This window comes from Bombina bombina, chromosome 6, assembly GCF_027579735.1.
Source record: "Bombina bombina isolate aBomBom1 chromosome 6, aBomBom1.pri, whole genome shotgun sequence".
In the NCBI taxonomy this organism is placed as follows: domain Eukaryota; kingdom Metazoa; phylum Chordata; class Amphibia; order Anura; family Bombinatoridae; genus Bombina; species Bombina bombina.
In genome coordinates, this window is record NC_069504.1 from 100,588,378 (window position 1) to 100,604,892 (window position 16,515).

At 34.2% G+C, this 16,515-nt stretch overlaps 1 protein-coding gene and 1 long non-coding RNA gene across 2 annotated transcripts in view; one reads left to right on the forward strand and one right to left on the reverse strand.

Moving 5' to 3' along the window:
* MAGI2 (membrane associated guanylate kinase, WW and PDZ domain containing 2) overlaps positions 1–16,515 on the forward strand; it is a 986,849-nt gene that overhangs the window by 768,972 nt on the left and 201,362 nt on the right. Inside the window, exon 15 of the mRNA XM_053716523.1 lies at positions 14,493–14,678. Within this exon, the coding sequence (XP_053572498.1) occupies positions 14,493–14,678 (186 nt within the window). The remainder of the gene's footprint in view (positions 1–14,492; positions 14,679–16,515) is intronic.
* Positions 1–16,515, reverse strand: part of LOC128662657 (uncharacterized) — a 28,332-nt gene that overhangs the window by 5,907 nt on the left and 5,910 nt on the right. The window lies entirely within an intron of this gene.

Sequence of the window (16,515 nt, forward strand, 5' to 3'; positions counted from 1 at the left end):
TACGATCATGGTGTTTTCCTTCTAAACAACTACGCCTATCCTCTCCATCGGAATTCAATCCAATTACAACACCTTATGTCCTTCTGCTGAATTGCCCTAAATTAGTCAAGTTGCGCTATATCAGCCAGTGGGAGAGAGATCAATTACCACTTTATGTACAGTCTGGCATAAGGCACTAAAAAAGCCATACACTGTTGTACTTTATACAAGTTATATTATAAATTGTTAGGTGACACATGGCTCCACAGATTTTACTTAAAATATTCCCTAGTAAATGCCCTTCAATTTAATCATTGTGGGTCAAAACTCTGCAAGTACGCTTCGAACTTGGATGTACTAAAAATTCTGCTTCTACAGCCCTGTTTCATAATGGATTGAATAGATTATGTTTTGAACAGAGAGCCCTCATTATTATTATTATTATTATTATGGAATATAAATTGACTTTAGCGAGAGCCTGGCTGAAGGAGAAACCATCTTTCTGGTCACACATTTTAGACATTATTGACAATATTAGGAAAATGGAAGAATTTTTCCACTCTACACAAGGTACATTAGATACCCACCCATTTGGGTCTTGTGGTAAGCAATATCTATTTGTGTAAGTGGTTCATTTTTCCCAATTTGAAACCCAGTAGCATCTCCTTTCCCTTGGGTATATCTGTGTGAATGATGCAGTGGGGGAGAATCGTGAAGAGAGATGGACTTTGTGAAATTATTTTCCTCATCCTTTTACTTTTTCCCCCACTCCCCCTTTTTTCCTAGTGTTATGTTTTGTTTTGTTTTTCCATGCTGATAGGGAATAATTTATGATCTCTTATATTTTTGTATTCCTCCTTCTTTTCTCTTTTTTCTTATATAGAGATTTATACTCCTAAACAATCATATTTAAAAGTTTTGTATGGTTGCAAGTATAACATTTGCAACACTGTTAAGTATTAGATCTTTATAGCAATGAGAAATAACATTGTTTAAATGATTGTTCACTTACATACACAATACAGTGGTAATTTATTTAGGTCCATTATTATAAGGTTGCTTATCAGAAGCGAGAACATGATGCTTACACCTATTACTTAAAGGGACACTCAATCAAAATTAAACTTTCATTATTCGGATAGACAATGCAATTTTAAACAACTTTCCAATTTACTTCCATTAACAAAATGTGCACAGTCTTTTTATATTTAAACTTTTTGAGTCACCAGCTCATACTGAGCATGAGCATGTGCAAGAATAAGTGTGTATGCGTTTGTGAATGGCTGATGGCTGTCACATGGTACATGTATGCATTTGTGAATGGCTGATGACTGTCACATGGTACAGGGGGAGTGGAAATAGACATAACTTTTAAAATTGTCAGAAAAAAATCTACTACTCATTTGAAGTTCAGGCTAAGTGCTATTGCATTGTCTTGGTATCTTGCATTTGTTGATTATGCAAATCTACTGTGTTGACTGGTCCTTTAACTTGTTTTGTTCTCTTTCTATTGTTAATTTACTTTGCTCTAATCTTATACTTGATTTTCAAAAAGTGTACTGAGAATGTTAATTTAACATATGAATATTTCTGTACTAGGTATGATATGTCGTCTTTGTCATATTACTTTGATGTCATTCATTTTACGTTATATTTCTCAATAAAGATTTTATAAAATTTAAAATATATATATATACTATACTATATATATATATACTTGCAAACCAATAAAGTTTATATGAGCCATTGTTTAGCAGTTTAAATGGTGTAGTCTGTTTTCATGAGGACATAATCATAAGTATAATGAAAGACCAACAAAATATATATTTGGGTCCTTTTAAGGAGGGCAGTAATGGTACATATTAGGACAGAAGATAAAAATACTGTTACCTTGTTCAAAGCGATGTTAAGGTCCTTTGATATGTAATGATTTAGATTTTTTATTTTTTAAAGATGCAGATAATTAGACAAAATTTCAGCTATTGGGGGCACTATGCTTTGCTCCCCATTCTTTACTGTAGTATGCTTATCAGATACCAGCTCTTCTGGATTTGCAAGGCAGTGATGTTTTTGCAACTGATCAGCTTTGTGCCACCATTGTATGACAATTGTTTGCTAACTTACTGCGTAATAAATCACAATTTTTTTTGGAGAAGAGCTTTGGTTTCTTTTGGACAAGATATAACTTTCATAATTCGAATAGAACATTTAATTGCCTTGTATTTTATTATGCATATGCTGATTATGCAATTCTGATCTATTTAAAGGTCAATTATACTCTTACTGAAAATGCCAGTTAGTGTAACCAGTAGAACATAGGACAGTTCTTGTTAATAAAACTTCAGGATTTGTCCATTCTATTTTGTTTTTTAATTCAATTATAAAGTAATACAAATGAAAGGGGTGCATTTAACAGAAATAATGAAAATAAATAACAATGGGCAGGAAAGTACCTTGTATAAAAGATTGAACCCAGGACATACTTGAAAATGAGAGAAATCTCAATGTATCCTTCCTGGTAAAATATTTTATAAATAAATACATATAACAAAATAGCAACAACATGCAAGGTGTATATAAAAGTCCAATACTAGATCCGTTCATCACCGCATAAGTCCTTAACAGTTGACATAACCCCCAATTGATGATAAGAACAAATATTTCTCTAGTTTTACCCAGACAGCAATTTGTGCTGAGATCATGGTCCACGTCCTATGTGATCAATCTGAAAGTCCAAAGAAATACAAGTGCGTCACATTTTTTTTTCTATATCACTACTAAGTTCTCTCCGACCTGTACTAGGTGCACCCTTGTATTTCTGTGACTTTCACAACTATAAAGCTGTTGCTGTCAATAGAAGTATTTTGCATCTGAATTACCCAGTTTCAGACACAAATAAACTGTGGCAAGGAAACTTGTTTTTGTTTATCAATTGCATACTAAGTCAATTTTAGAATAGGGGATAGGGGGTTTTGTTCCTGTTATGAATAAAATTATTATTTTTCTATCATGATCCAGTCCACCAATAGACATGTGGCAGTTGTCTTTATCAGCTAGTAAGGAACTGATACACAGATGTTGGTTGTGCACCAATATGCATTTTTTTTGTTAAACTCAACACTAAATTACATTTTTTTGGATGTCCCTTTCAATGATTTCATATATGTGTTGTTCGGGTACAGGCATTGTACATTGGTGGTACATAGATACTGTATATACTGCAAGTATAGTGTGCTGCTGTTATTATTACTATAATTATTATTATTATTTCTACCCTATCAGAATTTGTTTCTGTGCCATAAAAGACAGTATTTTGTTTTACAATCAATATACATTTTGTTACATAAAAATATTTCTATGAGTTTTAAGAATAACACTACTTACTCTCATGGAGCTGTGAACAATAAAATACAGTGAAAATACAATTGATTTATTTTGGAAAGCTTCCAAACCTACTGTAAAACATTAGTCACCTTCCAGAAGTATTAAAATGTTGAAGTTGACATTAAGAAACAAGGCATATTTCTTGTTCATTACAGTCCAAATAAATTATTTTCTGTCTTTGAAATATGCATATGGTTTTCTTTAAAGGGAGTTTTTAAATCCCTGTTTAATCACAAGATTTTGGTGCTGGAGAAACATATGTATTTAGTTTTTATTATAATTTTAAATAATCTATATGTCTATATATGAACAAATACCCCCATGTGTGTGTGTATATATATATATATATATATATATATATATATATATATATATAAATATACGTGTGTGTGTGTGTGTGTGTGTGTATATATATATATATATATATATATATATATATATATATGTGTGTGTGTGGTATATATATATATATATATATATATATATATGTGGGTATGTATGTGTGTATTTATATATGTGTGTGTATGTATATATATATATATATATATATATATGTGTGTGTGTATGTGTATGTGTATATATGTGTGTATATATATGTGTGTGTGTAATAAATGTCACAATTTTAATTACTACATTTCATTTGTTTTTTAAATGAATCTTGCATTCCATCTATAATTTTTTACATTATTCAATCAAACCAAAATATAGCATTCACTTTTTAAAAAAATAATGTTACATCTAATTTATTAAAACATTCAAATGTCATAACATTCACACATCTATAAACTAAACAATGTTGTTATAGTTCCAAAATATAAGCCAGTCACTTTAACAGCGACAAACATTTTATGTATGCAAAACATATGTATCTGGATTACCAGAGAGTTCTTCTTATTTCTTGACATTCTGAATTAAACATATCGGGTGCAATATCAGCTTTAAAATGCTGATCTATTAAGGCAGCTTTCTAAAAAGGATATTGTGTCTTACAAAAGAATGTTAATATAATTTCTTATATATATTTATATATATACACAGTATATATACAGTAGTATTAAAAGGACATGAAACCTATTTTTTTTCTTCTTTCATGATTCAGATACAGCATGCAATTTTAAACAGCTTTCCAATTTACTTCTATTATTTAATGTGTTTTGTTCTCTTAGTATCCTTTGTTTAAAAGCATATCTAGGTAGGCTCAGGAGCTGCTGACTGGTAGTTGCACATATATGCCTTGTGTAATTGGCTCGCCAATGTGCATTGGTTTTTTTTCAGGAATGGATACCAAGATGATAAAGTAAATTGTTTAAAATTGTATTCTCTATATTATGAAATAAAAATGTTGTATTATCATCATCAATGAGATGGTCTCAAAGTACTGGCCCCAGAGCCATATTGGCCCTCAAGGAAGCAAATTAAATAATTAAAGTAAACTGGAAAGTTGTTTAAAATTGTATTCTCTATCAGAATCATGTAAGAAATTGTTTGGGTTTCATGTCCCTTTAAAGGGATGCTAAACCCACATTTGTTCTTTCATGATTCAGATAGAGCATGCAATTTTAAGCAACTTTCTAATTTACTCTTATCAATTTTCTTCGTTCTCTTGCTATCTTTATTTGAAAAAGCAGGAATCTAAGCTACACAGTCACTAGTTGCTCACTTTACTAACACATTTATAACTGTTCTTATTACCCTCACCAAAAAAGAAGAAACTTTGGTTACAAAATGGTGGTGCAAATAAACTACATGTTTACACTTATGTTTTGAATATTTAAACAACCAATATAAGTTTAAAATAAAATACATCTGCATATTATTCCCAGGTCAAACTTTGCTTTGAATACATCATAATATCTATCATTTATTTATTTGTTTCTAGTGGGCACCACAATATTCCCAACAGTCATTCATCTCATATAGGCAAACCTAATTCCCCCTTCCACTATTTTTTGGAGGTCATCATCCGCTGTAATAAGTGGAAAGTGTTTCCTTACAATTCCACATATTTGGGAGTATTGTTGGGAATATTCTGTAATAAACAGAACTTTACTGCTAGTACTCCCTGTATCTGTGTCAGGCTGTCTTTTGGATCTGTCTAGGAGTTTGTTCCTATCTAATGTTTTGACCAATCTTCTAGCTTTTAGTATGGAGGAATGCTTGTAGCCTCTCTCCTTCAGCCTCTCACTTAGGTCATCAGCTTGTTTTTCATACTCTGCATCGTTCGTGCAATTCCTTTTTAGGCGTATGAATTGACCTTTCGCCACACCATTGAATACTCTTTGAGGGTGGCAACTGGAGGCATGAAGGAAAGAGTTGCCTGATATTGGTTTGCGATAAACCTTTGTCTCTATACTTTTGTCTGGTGTCTCCACGAGAGTGAGGTCTAGGAAATTAATCTCAATTTCATGCAATTCAGAGGTAAAACTAATACCTGCTTCATTAGCATTAAGGCAGGTAACAAGCCTAGCCATGTCCTCCTCGGTATCTCTCCATATAAAGACAATTCCTCCTGGCTCAGAATTAATGGGATGTATTGCTGTAACCACATGACTTGCGTAGCTTGTGCCAAGGTGCAAACAGGCAATAGTTTCAGCTCTTTGGTTATAGGGGAGACATTCCAAATCAAAACCTGCCACAATTGCCACTCTACGTATATAGTATATGTAATCTCCTGTACACAATGTGGACTCCAATATGTGGGTCTCTCCACACGAGAGGCTTGAGTCAGAATAAAAGAACACCTAGCGGACATTAGGGCAGGTACCCTTACTACACCTCTCATTAACCATTTCTCAAGGTTTCATGACAAGGCTGTGAGAAGCTTCAAGTGGAATCTAATAGAGAGGGTTCAAAAAGTCAAATCGGGAGTTAGTAGGACAAGGAAATTGGCAGAACGAGAGGCCTTCTGGATTTTCAGGTTGAGAACCAGGGTTCCAGAAGGCCTGAACTCTGAATTTGACCTCATTAATTTTTGGTAACCTCTTTCCATATATATTTATATGCAAAAGGCTCTGATACCAGTCTAACACACCTACACATCCTCTTTAGCACAGTATGTACAAGTTTGTGAGTTAGAGGAGCAGGGCACAATTAATTCTTGGCAACATGCCAAGATAACATGACATTAAATTAATCTATTCTCTTAAGATTTGGGGCCTTGACTACTCATTATAAGCCATCTCTTCAGAAGAAGCAATTTGTCTTATTAGGACAGGGTTCTCTAGATTCTGTATTCCAGATTCTATATAAACAATACAAATTGGGTATCAATTCTATATAAACAATAAAAATTGAGTATCATGCAAATTTAGAATCATAAAGGAGCCACACACATGTATTTATATAATAAAAATACCCATGTTCCCACTAAGTAGGGGTTCCCCAGATTCAAATACGGGTCACTCGGTGTGAACAGTATTAGGCACATTTAGCATTAGGGAGGATGTATAGCCTTTACTGAATACTATTAGAACATTCTAGTTTTCTAAAGTGGCAAGTGTAGTTAACGGCAACCCTGTGTATGAACTGGTTGGGTTAATATATTAGTTCAGAGGCACTCGGGCTAGTGTTAAAAAGCTTTGGCGTAATTTTCACTAGTGTACAGAACTAACTGGTTGGCATATTCAGCTATCAGTAATTTAAGATTGAATGCTCATTTGTAATCCTTCTGCCTAACAGCGTTTAATCGCTATGAGCGCAAGGAACTAATATTGACAGTATCAACATAAGGGGCGTATCTACTCACATGCCTATCACTTAATGTTCTAACGGAGAGGAGGGGATACTAAACGTACAGGGATCACTGATTGGTAACTATGTTTGAAGGTGTGTACTTCTAGTCCAATCAGCTAATAGGAAATTGCTTTTAAAGCTTAGAGTGTGAAAAGTTTTACACGAGGCTACGAGTACGGCTTGATGCCGAAACACGTCAGCCTATGTTTTCTTTTTTCTTGTTTCCCGCTCTGGAGGTTTTACCTAGGGCAAATGTAACCCTTATGTTTTTATCGACATTGAAATAAAGATATTTATTTTTAACCCTACCCAGCTTGGTGCTCCTCACTTGTTTGTTTGTGCTCTAAATGTATTCTAGTTTTTATTATGTTTGCTTAAAGAGATTTAAGCATCTTATTAAAGGGTTATACAAATGAAATAAATGATAGATATTATGATGTATTCAAAGCAAAGTTTGACCTGGGAATAATATGCAGATGTATTTTATTTTAAACTTATATTGGTTGTTTAAATATTCAAAACATAAGTGTAAACATGTCGTTTATTTGCACCACCATTTTGTTACCATTTTTGCTTATAAATGTGTAAGTAAAGTGTTAGTAAAGTGATCAACTAGTGACTGTGTAGCTTAGATTCCTGCCTTTTCAAATAAAGATAGCAAGAGAACGAAGAAAATTGATAAGAGTAAATTAGAAAGTTGCTTAAAATTGCATGCTCTATCTGAATCATGAAAGAAAAAATGTGGGTTTAGCATCCCTTTAAAGGGACATGAAACCCAAAAAATTTCTTTCATGATTCTGATAGAGAATACAATTTTAAACAACTTTCCAGTTTACTTTTATTATTTAATTTGCTTCCTTCTCTTCTTTGCTGAAAGGTTTATCTATGAAAGCTCAAAAGCAGCAAAGAACCTAGGTTCTAGCTGCTGATTGGTGGATGCATATATATATACTGATTATCATTGGCTCACACGTGTTCACTCAGCAACCAGTAGTGCATTGCTGCTCATTCAACAAAGCATACTAATAGAACAAAGAAAAATAGTTAATAGGAGTAAATTATAAAGTTGCTTAAAATTGCATGCTCTATCTGAATCATGAAAGAAAAAAATTGGGTTTCATATCCCTTTAAGCAACATTTATTTTAGTTCTTTAGCAATGCATAGTAGTTACATTTATCCATTTTGTACCTTGTTTTAGTGTACTTTTTATTCAATATTTTGAGGTATTTGAAAAATTACAATACAGTTAGACGTTTTGACAATGATTATGCAATCAGAAAATATCCGCCATTAACTTTTGTTTTCACATAACCCAGATATAAACTTGTGTTGAGATACTTAATAATGATAAGGGTCTCAGAAATAAAATGTAATTAAACATAATCAATTTTGTTATCTAAAAGTGGAGCCTTGTTTTCATACTGATGCAATTTTATGTGATTTTAAAAGTCATTGGTAAATAATTATTAGTTATTAAAATATAAAAGCTGCTTTACAATATGATACATAGTAGATAAATCATTTACATGCATTTAAAACTGGTATTTTCTTGACAAAATGTATAACTTTGCGTCAAGGTTCATAAAGGACATATTCTTAAAAAGTTAGTTTATCTCCTTTACTGTGGGCAATTAATGACAGATTTAAATCAGTTTCCACACTTAAAGGGACAGTCAACACCAGAATTTTTGTTGTTTAGAAAGATAGATAATCCCTTATTACCCATTCCCCAGTTGAGCATAACCAACACAGTTATATTAATACACTTTTTACCTCTGTGATTAACTTGTATCTAAGCATCTTCTGACAGCCCCCTGATCACATGACATTTTATTTATTATCTATTGACTTTCATTTTATCCAATTAGTGCAGTGTCTGCCACAAGCCACGGGCGTGATCACAATGTTATTTATATGGCTCACATAAACTACCTCTCCCCTGTTGTGAAAAGCAAATAAAAAAGCAAAAAGCGGCCTTCAAGGGCTTAGAAATTATCTTATGAGTCTTCCTAGGTTTAGCTTTCAACTAAGAATACCAAGAGAACAAAGCAAAATTGGTGATAAAAGTAAATTGGAAAGTTGTTTAAAGGGACAGTCTAGTCCAAAAAAAAACTTTCATGATTCAGATAGGGCATGTAATTTTAATTTTAACAATTTTCCAATTTACTTTTATCACCAATTTTTCTTTGTTCTCTTGGTATTCTTAGTTGAAAGCTTAACCTAGGAGTTTCATATGCTAATTTCTTAGACCTTGAAGGCCGCCTCTTATCACATGCTTTTTTATTTGCTTTTCACAACAGGGGAGAGCTAGTTTATGTGAGCCATATACATAACATTGTGATCACGCCCGAGGCTTGTGGCAGACACTGCACTAATTGGATAAAATGGTTTTTCACCACTAGAGGGTGTTAGTTCATGTTTTTCATATAGATAACACTGTGCTCGTACACGTGAAGTTACCTGGGAGCCATCACTGATTGGCTAAACTACAAGTCTGTCAAATAACTGAAATAAAGGGGCAGTCTGCAGAGGCTTAGATACAAGATAATCACAGAGGTAAAAAATATATAAATATAACTGTGTTGGTTATGCAAAACTAGGGAATGGGTAAACAAGGGATTATCTATCTTTTAAAACAATAACAATTCTGGTGTAGACTGTCCCTTTAAAATTATATGCCCTATTTGAAACATGAAAGTTTTTTTGGCTTGACTGTCCCTTTTAAAATACAGGAAATGCAAATAAAATAAATAAAAATTACATATTTTTTTTACTGCACTTTATTTTACATTTTATGTCCTTTTAAATTATACTACAGAAATAGCAGTTACTAAGCAGGGTTTTATACATAACTGAAAAAGGGAAAATGAACATGAGAGCTATTGATTAATTAATACTAAACTAAAAACAGTTGTTTTGCAAAACTATCTGAAATAAATACCAAAAAAATAAAAAAATTATAATCCTGTGCTGTGACTTCTGTAAAACAGTGTAATACAATATCAAACCTGTAGATGGCAGCTACAATATGATATCATTATGGCTTAAAAGGATACTAAACCTAAATTTTTTCTTTCATGATTCAGATAGAGCATGCAATTTTAAGCAAATTTCTAGTTTACTCTTATTATGAATTTTTCTTTGTTCTCTTGGTATCTTTATTTGAAAAAAGGGCAATGTATAAGCTTAAGAGCTGGCCCTATCCCTGACCCCTCTTAAACAACTCTCTTACCTCCCCCACCTCACTATTGTCACCGCCATCTTTGGTACTGGCAGAAAGTCTGCCAGTATAAAAAAAAAAGTAGTTTTTTTTTTTTATTATTTTTTTATAAATTATATATTTTCTGCAGTGTAGGATCCCCTCTTACCACCCAACCTCCCTTAGCCCCCCCAAACAGCTCTCTAACCCTCCCCCCTCTCACTATTTGCCACCATTTTGGGTACTGGCAGCTGTCTGCCAGTACCCACTTTTCAATAAAATTTGCCCTTTTTTTATAGAAATCAAACTTTTTCTGTAGTGTAGTTGCCCCCCTCAATACCCTCCAGCCTCCCAATATTATTCCCCCCTCCCTCTCTCACCACTTGTTCTTAAGTGAATGAGATCCCTCAAGGGACGGAAGTTCCCAGCAATGGACTGCCCACCCGCCTCCCTGCAATAGCTCCCACCCACCAACGATCGGCACCATCACTGGCCGATGCAGAGAGGGCCACAGAGTGTCTCTCTGCATCGGATGCTTAAGAAAGGGTATTGCAGGATGCCTCAATATTGAGGCATCACTGCAATACCCTAAAAGCATCTGGAAGTGATCATGATCGCTTCCAGTGCTTGAAAACCCTAAGGACGTACAAGATATGTCCTTGGTCATTAAGTGACAGTTTTTGTAGGACGTACCCTGTACGTCCTTGGTCCTTAAGGGGTTAATACTCAGGGAGGGATCAGGGGGTGGGATGTGTCAGGTGGGAGGCTGAGCTCTACACTAAAGCTAAAATTAAACATTCAAGCTCCCTGTACGCTACTTAATTAACCCCTTCACTGCTGGGCATAATACAAGTGTGGCGCTCAGCAGCATTTAGTGGCCTTCTAATTACCAAAAAGCAATGCCAAAGCCATATATGCCTGCTATTTCTGAACATAGGGGATCCCATTGAATCATTTACAACCATTTGTGCCATAATTGCACAAGCTATTTGCAAATAATTTCAGTGAGAAACCTAAAGTTTGTGAAAAAGTGAACGATTTTTTTTATTTCATCGCATTTGGCAGTGAAATGGTGGCATGAAATATACCAAAATGGGCCTAGATCAATACTTTGGGTTGTCTATTACACTACACTAAAGCTAAAATTAAACCTACACGCTACCTATTTAACCCCTTCACCGCTGGGCATAAAACAAGTGTGGTGCGCAGTGGCATTTAGTGGCCTTCTAATTACCAAAAAGTAATGCCAAAGCCATATAAGTCTGCTATTTCTGAACAAAGGAGATCCCAGAGAAGCATTTACAACCATTTGTGTCATAATTGCACTAACTGTCTGTAAATAATTTCAGTGAGAAACCTAAAGTTTTTGAATGATTTTTTTATTTGATTGCATTTGGCAGTGAAATGGTGGCATGAAATATACCAAAATGGGCCTAGATTAATACTTTGGGTTGTCTACTAAAAAAAAATATATACATGTAAAGGGTTATTCAGGGATTCCTGACAGATATCAGGGTTACAATGTAACATGCAAATTTTGAAGAAAAAAAAATGGTTTGGAAATAGCAAAGTGCTTCTTGTACTTATTGCCCTATAACTTGCAAAAAAAGCAAAGAACATTGGGTATTTCTAAACTCAGGACAAAATATAGAAACTATTTAGCATGGGTGTTTTTTGGTGGTTGTAGATGTGTAACAGATTTTGGAGGTCAAAGTTAGAGAAAGTGTGTTTTTTTCCATTTTTTTCGTAATATTTTTTTTTATAGTAAATTATAAGATATAAAGAAAATAATGGTATCTTTAGAAAGTCCATTTAATGGCGAGAAAAACATTATACAGGGAGTGCAGAATTATTAGGCAAATGAGTATTTTGACCACATCATCCTCTTTATGCATTTTCTCTTACTCCAAGCTGTATAGGCTCGAAAGCCTACTACCAATTAAGCATATTAGGTGATGTGCATCTCTGTAATGAGAAGGGGTGTGGTCTAATGACATCAACACCCTATATCAGGTGTGCATAGTTATTAGGCAACTTCCTTTCCTTTGGCAAAATGGGTCAAAAGAAGGACTTGACAGGCTCAGAAAAATAGTGAGATATCTTGCAGAGGGATGCAGCACTCTTAAAATTGCAAAGCTTCTGAAGCGTGATCATCGAACAATCAAGCGTTTCATTCAAAATAGTCAACAGGGTCGCAAGAAGCATGTGGAAAACCAAGGCGCAAAATAACTGCCCATGAACTGAGAAAAGTCAAGCGTGCAGCTGCCAAGATGCCACTTGCCACCAGTTTGGCCATATTTCAGAGCTGCAACATCACTGGAGTGCCCAAAAGCACAAGGTGTGCAATACTCAGAGACATGGCCAAGGTAAGAAAGGCTGAAAGACGACCACCACTGAACAAGACACACAAGCTGAAACGTCAAGACTGGGCCAAGAAATATCTCAAGACTGATTTTTCTAAGGTTTTATGGACTGATGAAATGAGAGTGAGTCTTGATGGGCCAGATGGATGGGCCTGTGGCTGGATTGGTAAAGGGCAGAGAGCTCCAGTCTGACTCAGACGCCAGCAAGGTGGAGGTGGAGTACTGGTTTGGGCTGGTATCATCAAAGATGAGCTTGTGGGGCCTTTTCGGGTTGAGGATGGAGTCAAGCTCAACTCCCAGTCCTACTGACAGTTTCTGGAAGACACCTTCTTCAAGCAGTGGTATAGGAAGAAGTCAGCATCCTTCAAGAAAAACATGATTTTCATGCAGGACAATGCTCCATCACACGGGTCCAAGTACTCCACAGCATGGCTGGCAAGAAAGGGTATAAAAGAAGAAAATCTAATGACATGGCTTCCTTGTTCACCTGATCTGAACCCCATTGAGAACCTGTGGTCCATCATCAAATGTGAGATTTACAAGGAGGGAAAACAGTACACCTCTCTGAACAGTGTCTGGGAGGCTGTGGTTGCTGCTGCACGCAATGTTGATGGTGAACAGATCAAAACACTGACAGAATCCATGGATGGCAGGCTTTTGAGTGTCCTTGCAAAGAAAGGTGGCTATATTGGTCACTGATTTGTTTTTGTTTTGTTTTTGAATGTCAGAAATGTATATTTGTGAATGTTGAGATGTTATATTAGTTTCACTAGTAAAAATAAATAATTGAAATGGGTATATATTTGTTTTTTGTTAAGTTGCCTAATAATTATGCACAGTAATAGTCACCTGCACACACAGATATCCCCCTAAAATAGCTAAAACTAAAAACAAACTAAAAACTACTTCCAAAACTATTCAGCTTTGATATTAATGAGTTTTTTGGGTTCATTGAGAACATGGTTGTTGTTCAATAATAAAATTAATCCTCAAAAATACAACTTGCCTAATAATTCTGCTCTCCCTGTATAATATGTGTGTAAACAGTAAATGAGTAAGAGGAAATTTACAGCTAAACACAAACACAGCAGAAATGTAAAAATAGCCCTGGTCCCAAATGATAAGAAAATTGAAAAGTGTTGTGTCACTAAGGCGTTAAAGGGACATGAAGCCCAAATGATTTCTTTCATTATTTAGATACAGCGTGCAATTTTAAACAACATTCCAATATACTTCTACTATCTCATTTGTTTTATTCTCTTGATATCCTTTGTTGAAAATAATATTTAAATAGGCTCAGTAGCTGCTGAATGGTTGCTGCACATAGATACCTTGTGTGATTGACTCACCCATGTGCATTGCTATTTCTTCAACAAAGGATATCTAAAGAATGAAGTAAATTAGATAATATAAGTACATTTGAATGTTGTTTCAAATTGTATTCTCTATCTGAATCATGAAAGAAATATTTTGGGTTTAATGTGCCTTTAATAGGAAGTATATATTAACCAATAGGTATTAGCAGGAAGTACAGCTTTTACTTTAAATATTTCAGACAAAAAATGTTTAAATACTTCCCTTTGATATGTTTTTCTATGGTCTTATAGATATTGTTGGAAAATCCAGACTAGAGTTGTGTATAAACCAAGCTTCGAGAGGGCAAAATAAATCTCTTTTGAGGCTATGTTTTTCTATAAGAGAACTGTTTGCATCAGCACAAGATTATAAGTCTGTATGCTAAAGGTATCATTATAACTTTTAATTCATTTCTTCAGAATTTCTGTTTCATAGTCTCCTTTGCATAAATAAATTTAGTTTTATTTACCTTCTCCAGCTGTACCGCATAAAATCGGACGCATTATTGAGGGAAGCCCTGCGGATCGCTGTGGAAGGCTGAAAGTTGGAGACCGGATCTTAGCTGTGAATAGCCAGTCTATTATTAACATGCCTCATGCAGATATTGTAAAACTGATTAAAGATGCGGGGTTAAGTGTAACGCTTTGCATCGTTCCTCAGGAGGGTAAGTAGAATATTCTCAGCAGTATGTAAGGTCTCATTATGTCTAATGGAAACATGTTGATTTACTTCTGAGTTAACAGCTGTAAAAGGCATGTTCTATGAATACATAAAACATACTCATTTCTAGAACTTTTTTATAAATACTTCCTCGTGTGTTTCAGGGAGTATCAAATGTTGACGTTGATATCTTCTTCTACTTCCAAAACAAATGTAAAAAGCAATTTAGCAAATTTAGATTTCTATGGAATGTTTTTTTGGTTTTTAATTCCTTTTTAAAAAATAATCAAACATCTCCTGCCACCTGTGTTCTTATAGCATAGAATTGAAGGATTTGCAGCTAAATTCTGAACGATTGTGTTGTGCAAGTACAAATTATTGTGCTCAAGCGAGACATTTGAAGGAGACATGGGATTAATTTTAACATAAATAAAGCCTTTAGGAAATACAAATTATTTTTTTACATTTTGGTTAATCCCTAAGGTATTAATTTTATGGCACTGAAAACTTCCTGAAAATAAGGGATTATATACAGAAATTCACAAATGCAGCTGTGTTGGTGCAGGTGGCATGGAAAATGCTATGGTAGTGCTTGCTGTATTAGATATATTTATAGGTTATTTCTATTAATGTGACTTTCTGATTTATTTAACATTACTTGTTTCACATTCCACAAATTATAGTTTATTGTGAAAGTAATTGGTGTGTTAAAGGGACAGACAAGTCAAATTTGTGAATTTCTGTATATAATCCCTTATTTTCAGGAAGTTTTCAGTGCCATAAAATTAATACCTTAGGGATTAACCAAAATGTAAAAAATAATTTGTATTTCCTAAAGGCTTTATTTATGTTAAAAATAAAGCCTTTGGTATTTTTTTGTTAAAAGCTAAACCTAGGTAGGCTCAAACTGATTTCTAAGCCGTCAAAGGCTGCTTCTTATTTCACTGAATTTTGATAGTTTTTTTTCACAGTTAGACACATGTGTGCTATATTAGATAACATTGTGCTCACTCCTGTGTAGTTATTTATGAGTCAACACTGATTGGCTAAACTGTAGGTCTGTCAAAATAACTAAGATAAGTGGGCAGTCTGCAGAGGCTTAGATAAAAGGTAATCACAGAGGTAAAAAGTATATTAATATAACTGTGTTGGTTATGCAAAACTGGGGAATGGGCAATAAAGGGATTATCTATCTTTTTAAACAATACCATTTTTCAAGTGGACTGTCCCTTTAAGCGGACATTAAAGTATATTTTTTCTTTCTTATATCTAAAAAAGGGCATTGATTACATTTTTTTGTGCTTGAGGGACTTGTCACTACCAACAGAGCTATGGGGGTTTCCTTATCAGCCTGTGAGCTTCTATCCAATAAATCGGTGTTTCTGTGTAAAAATTGTGCTTGTCTCACACTGCATCGAGCAACCAAAAAGCAAATTCTGTAACCTAATTTTTCTTCAAAATGCTGCAATTGTCTAAATCAGCTATTGTTTGCAACATTTTGAATAAACTCAGGTTACAGAATTTGCTCAAACTTTACACAGAATTTGCTCAAACTTTACACAATCGCAACAGGTGTTTAACCCCTTCACCCAATCGGAGGTGGGGTGGCCACTACACTACAGAAAATAATATTTTTAAAACATTTTTTTTACAAATGACAACAACAAAAAAGTGTTTTATAATTACTGGCAGACAGCTGCCAGTACCTAAGATGGTGGGCACTAGTTGGAGGGGGTAGGGTTATTAAAAATATTTAGTAATAAAAAAATAAAAAAAAGCCTTACATTTTCATATTGGCAGACTGTCTGCCAGTATCTAAGATGGGGGTAACTCAACATGTA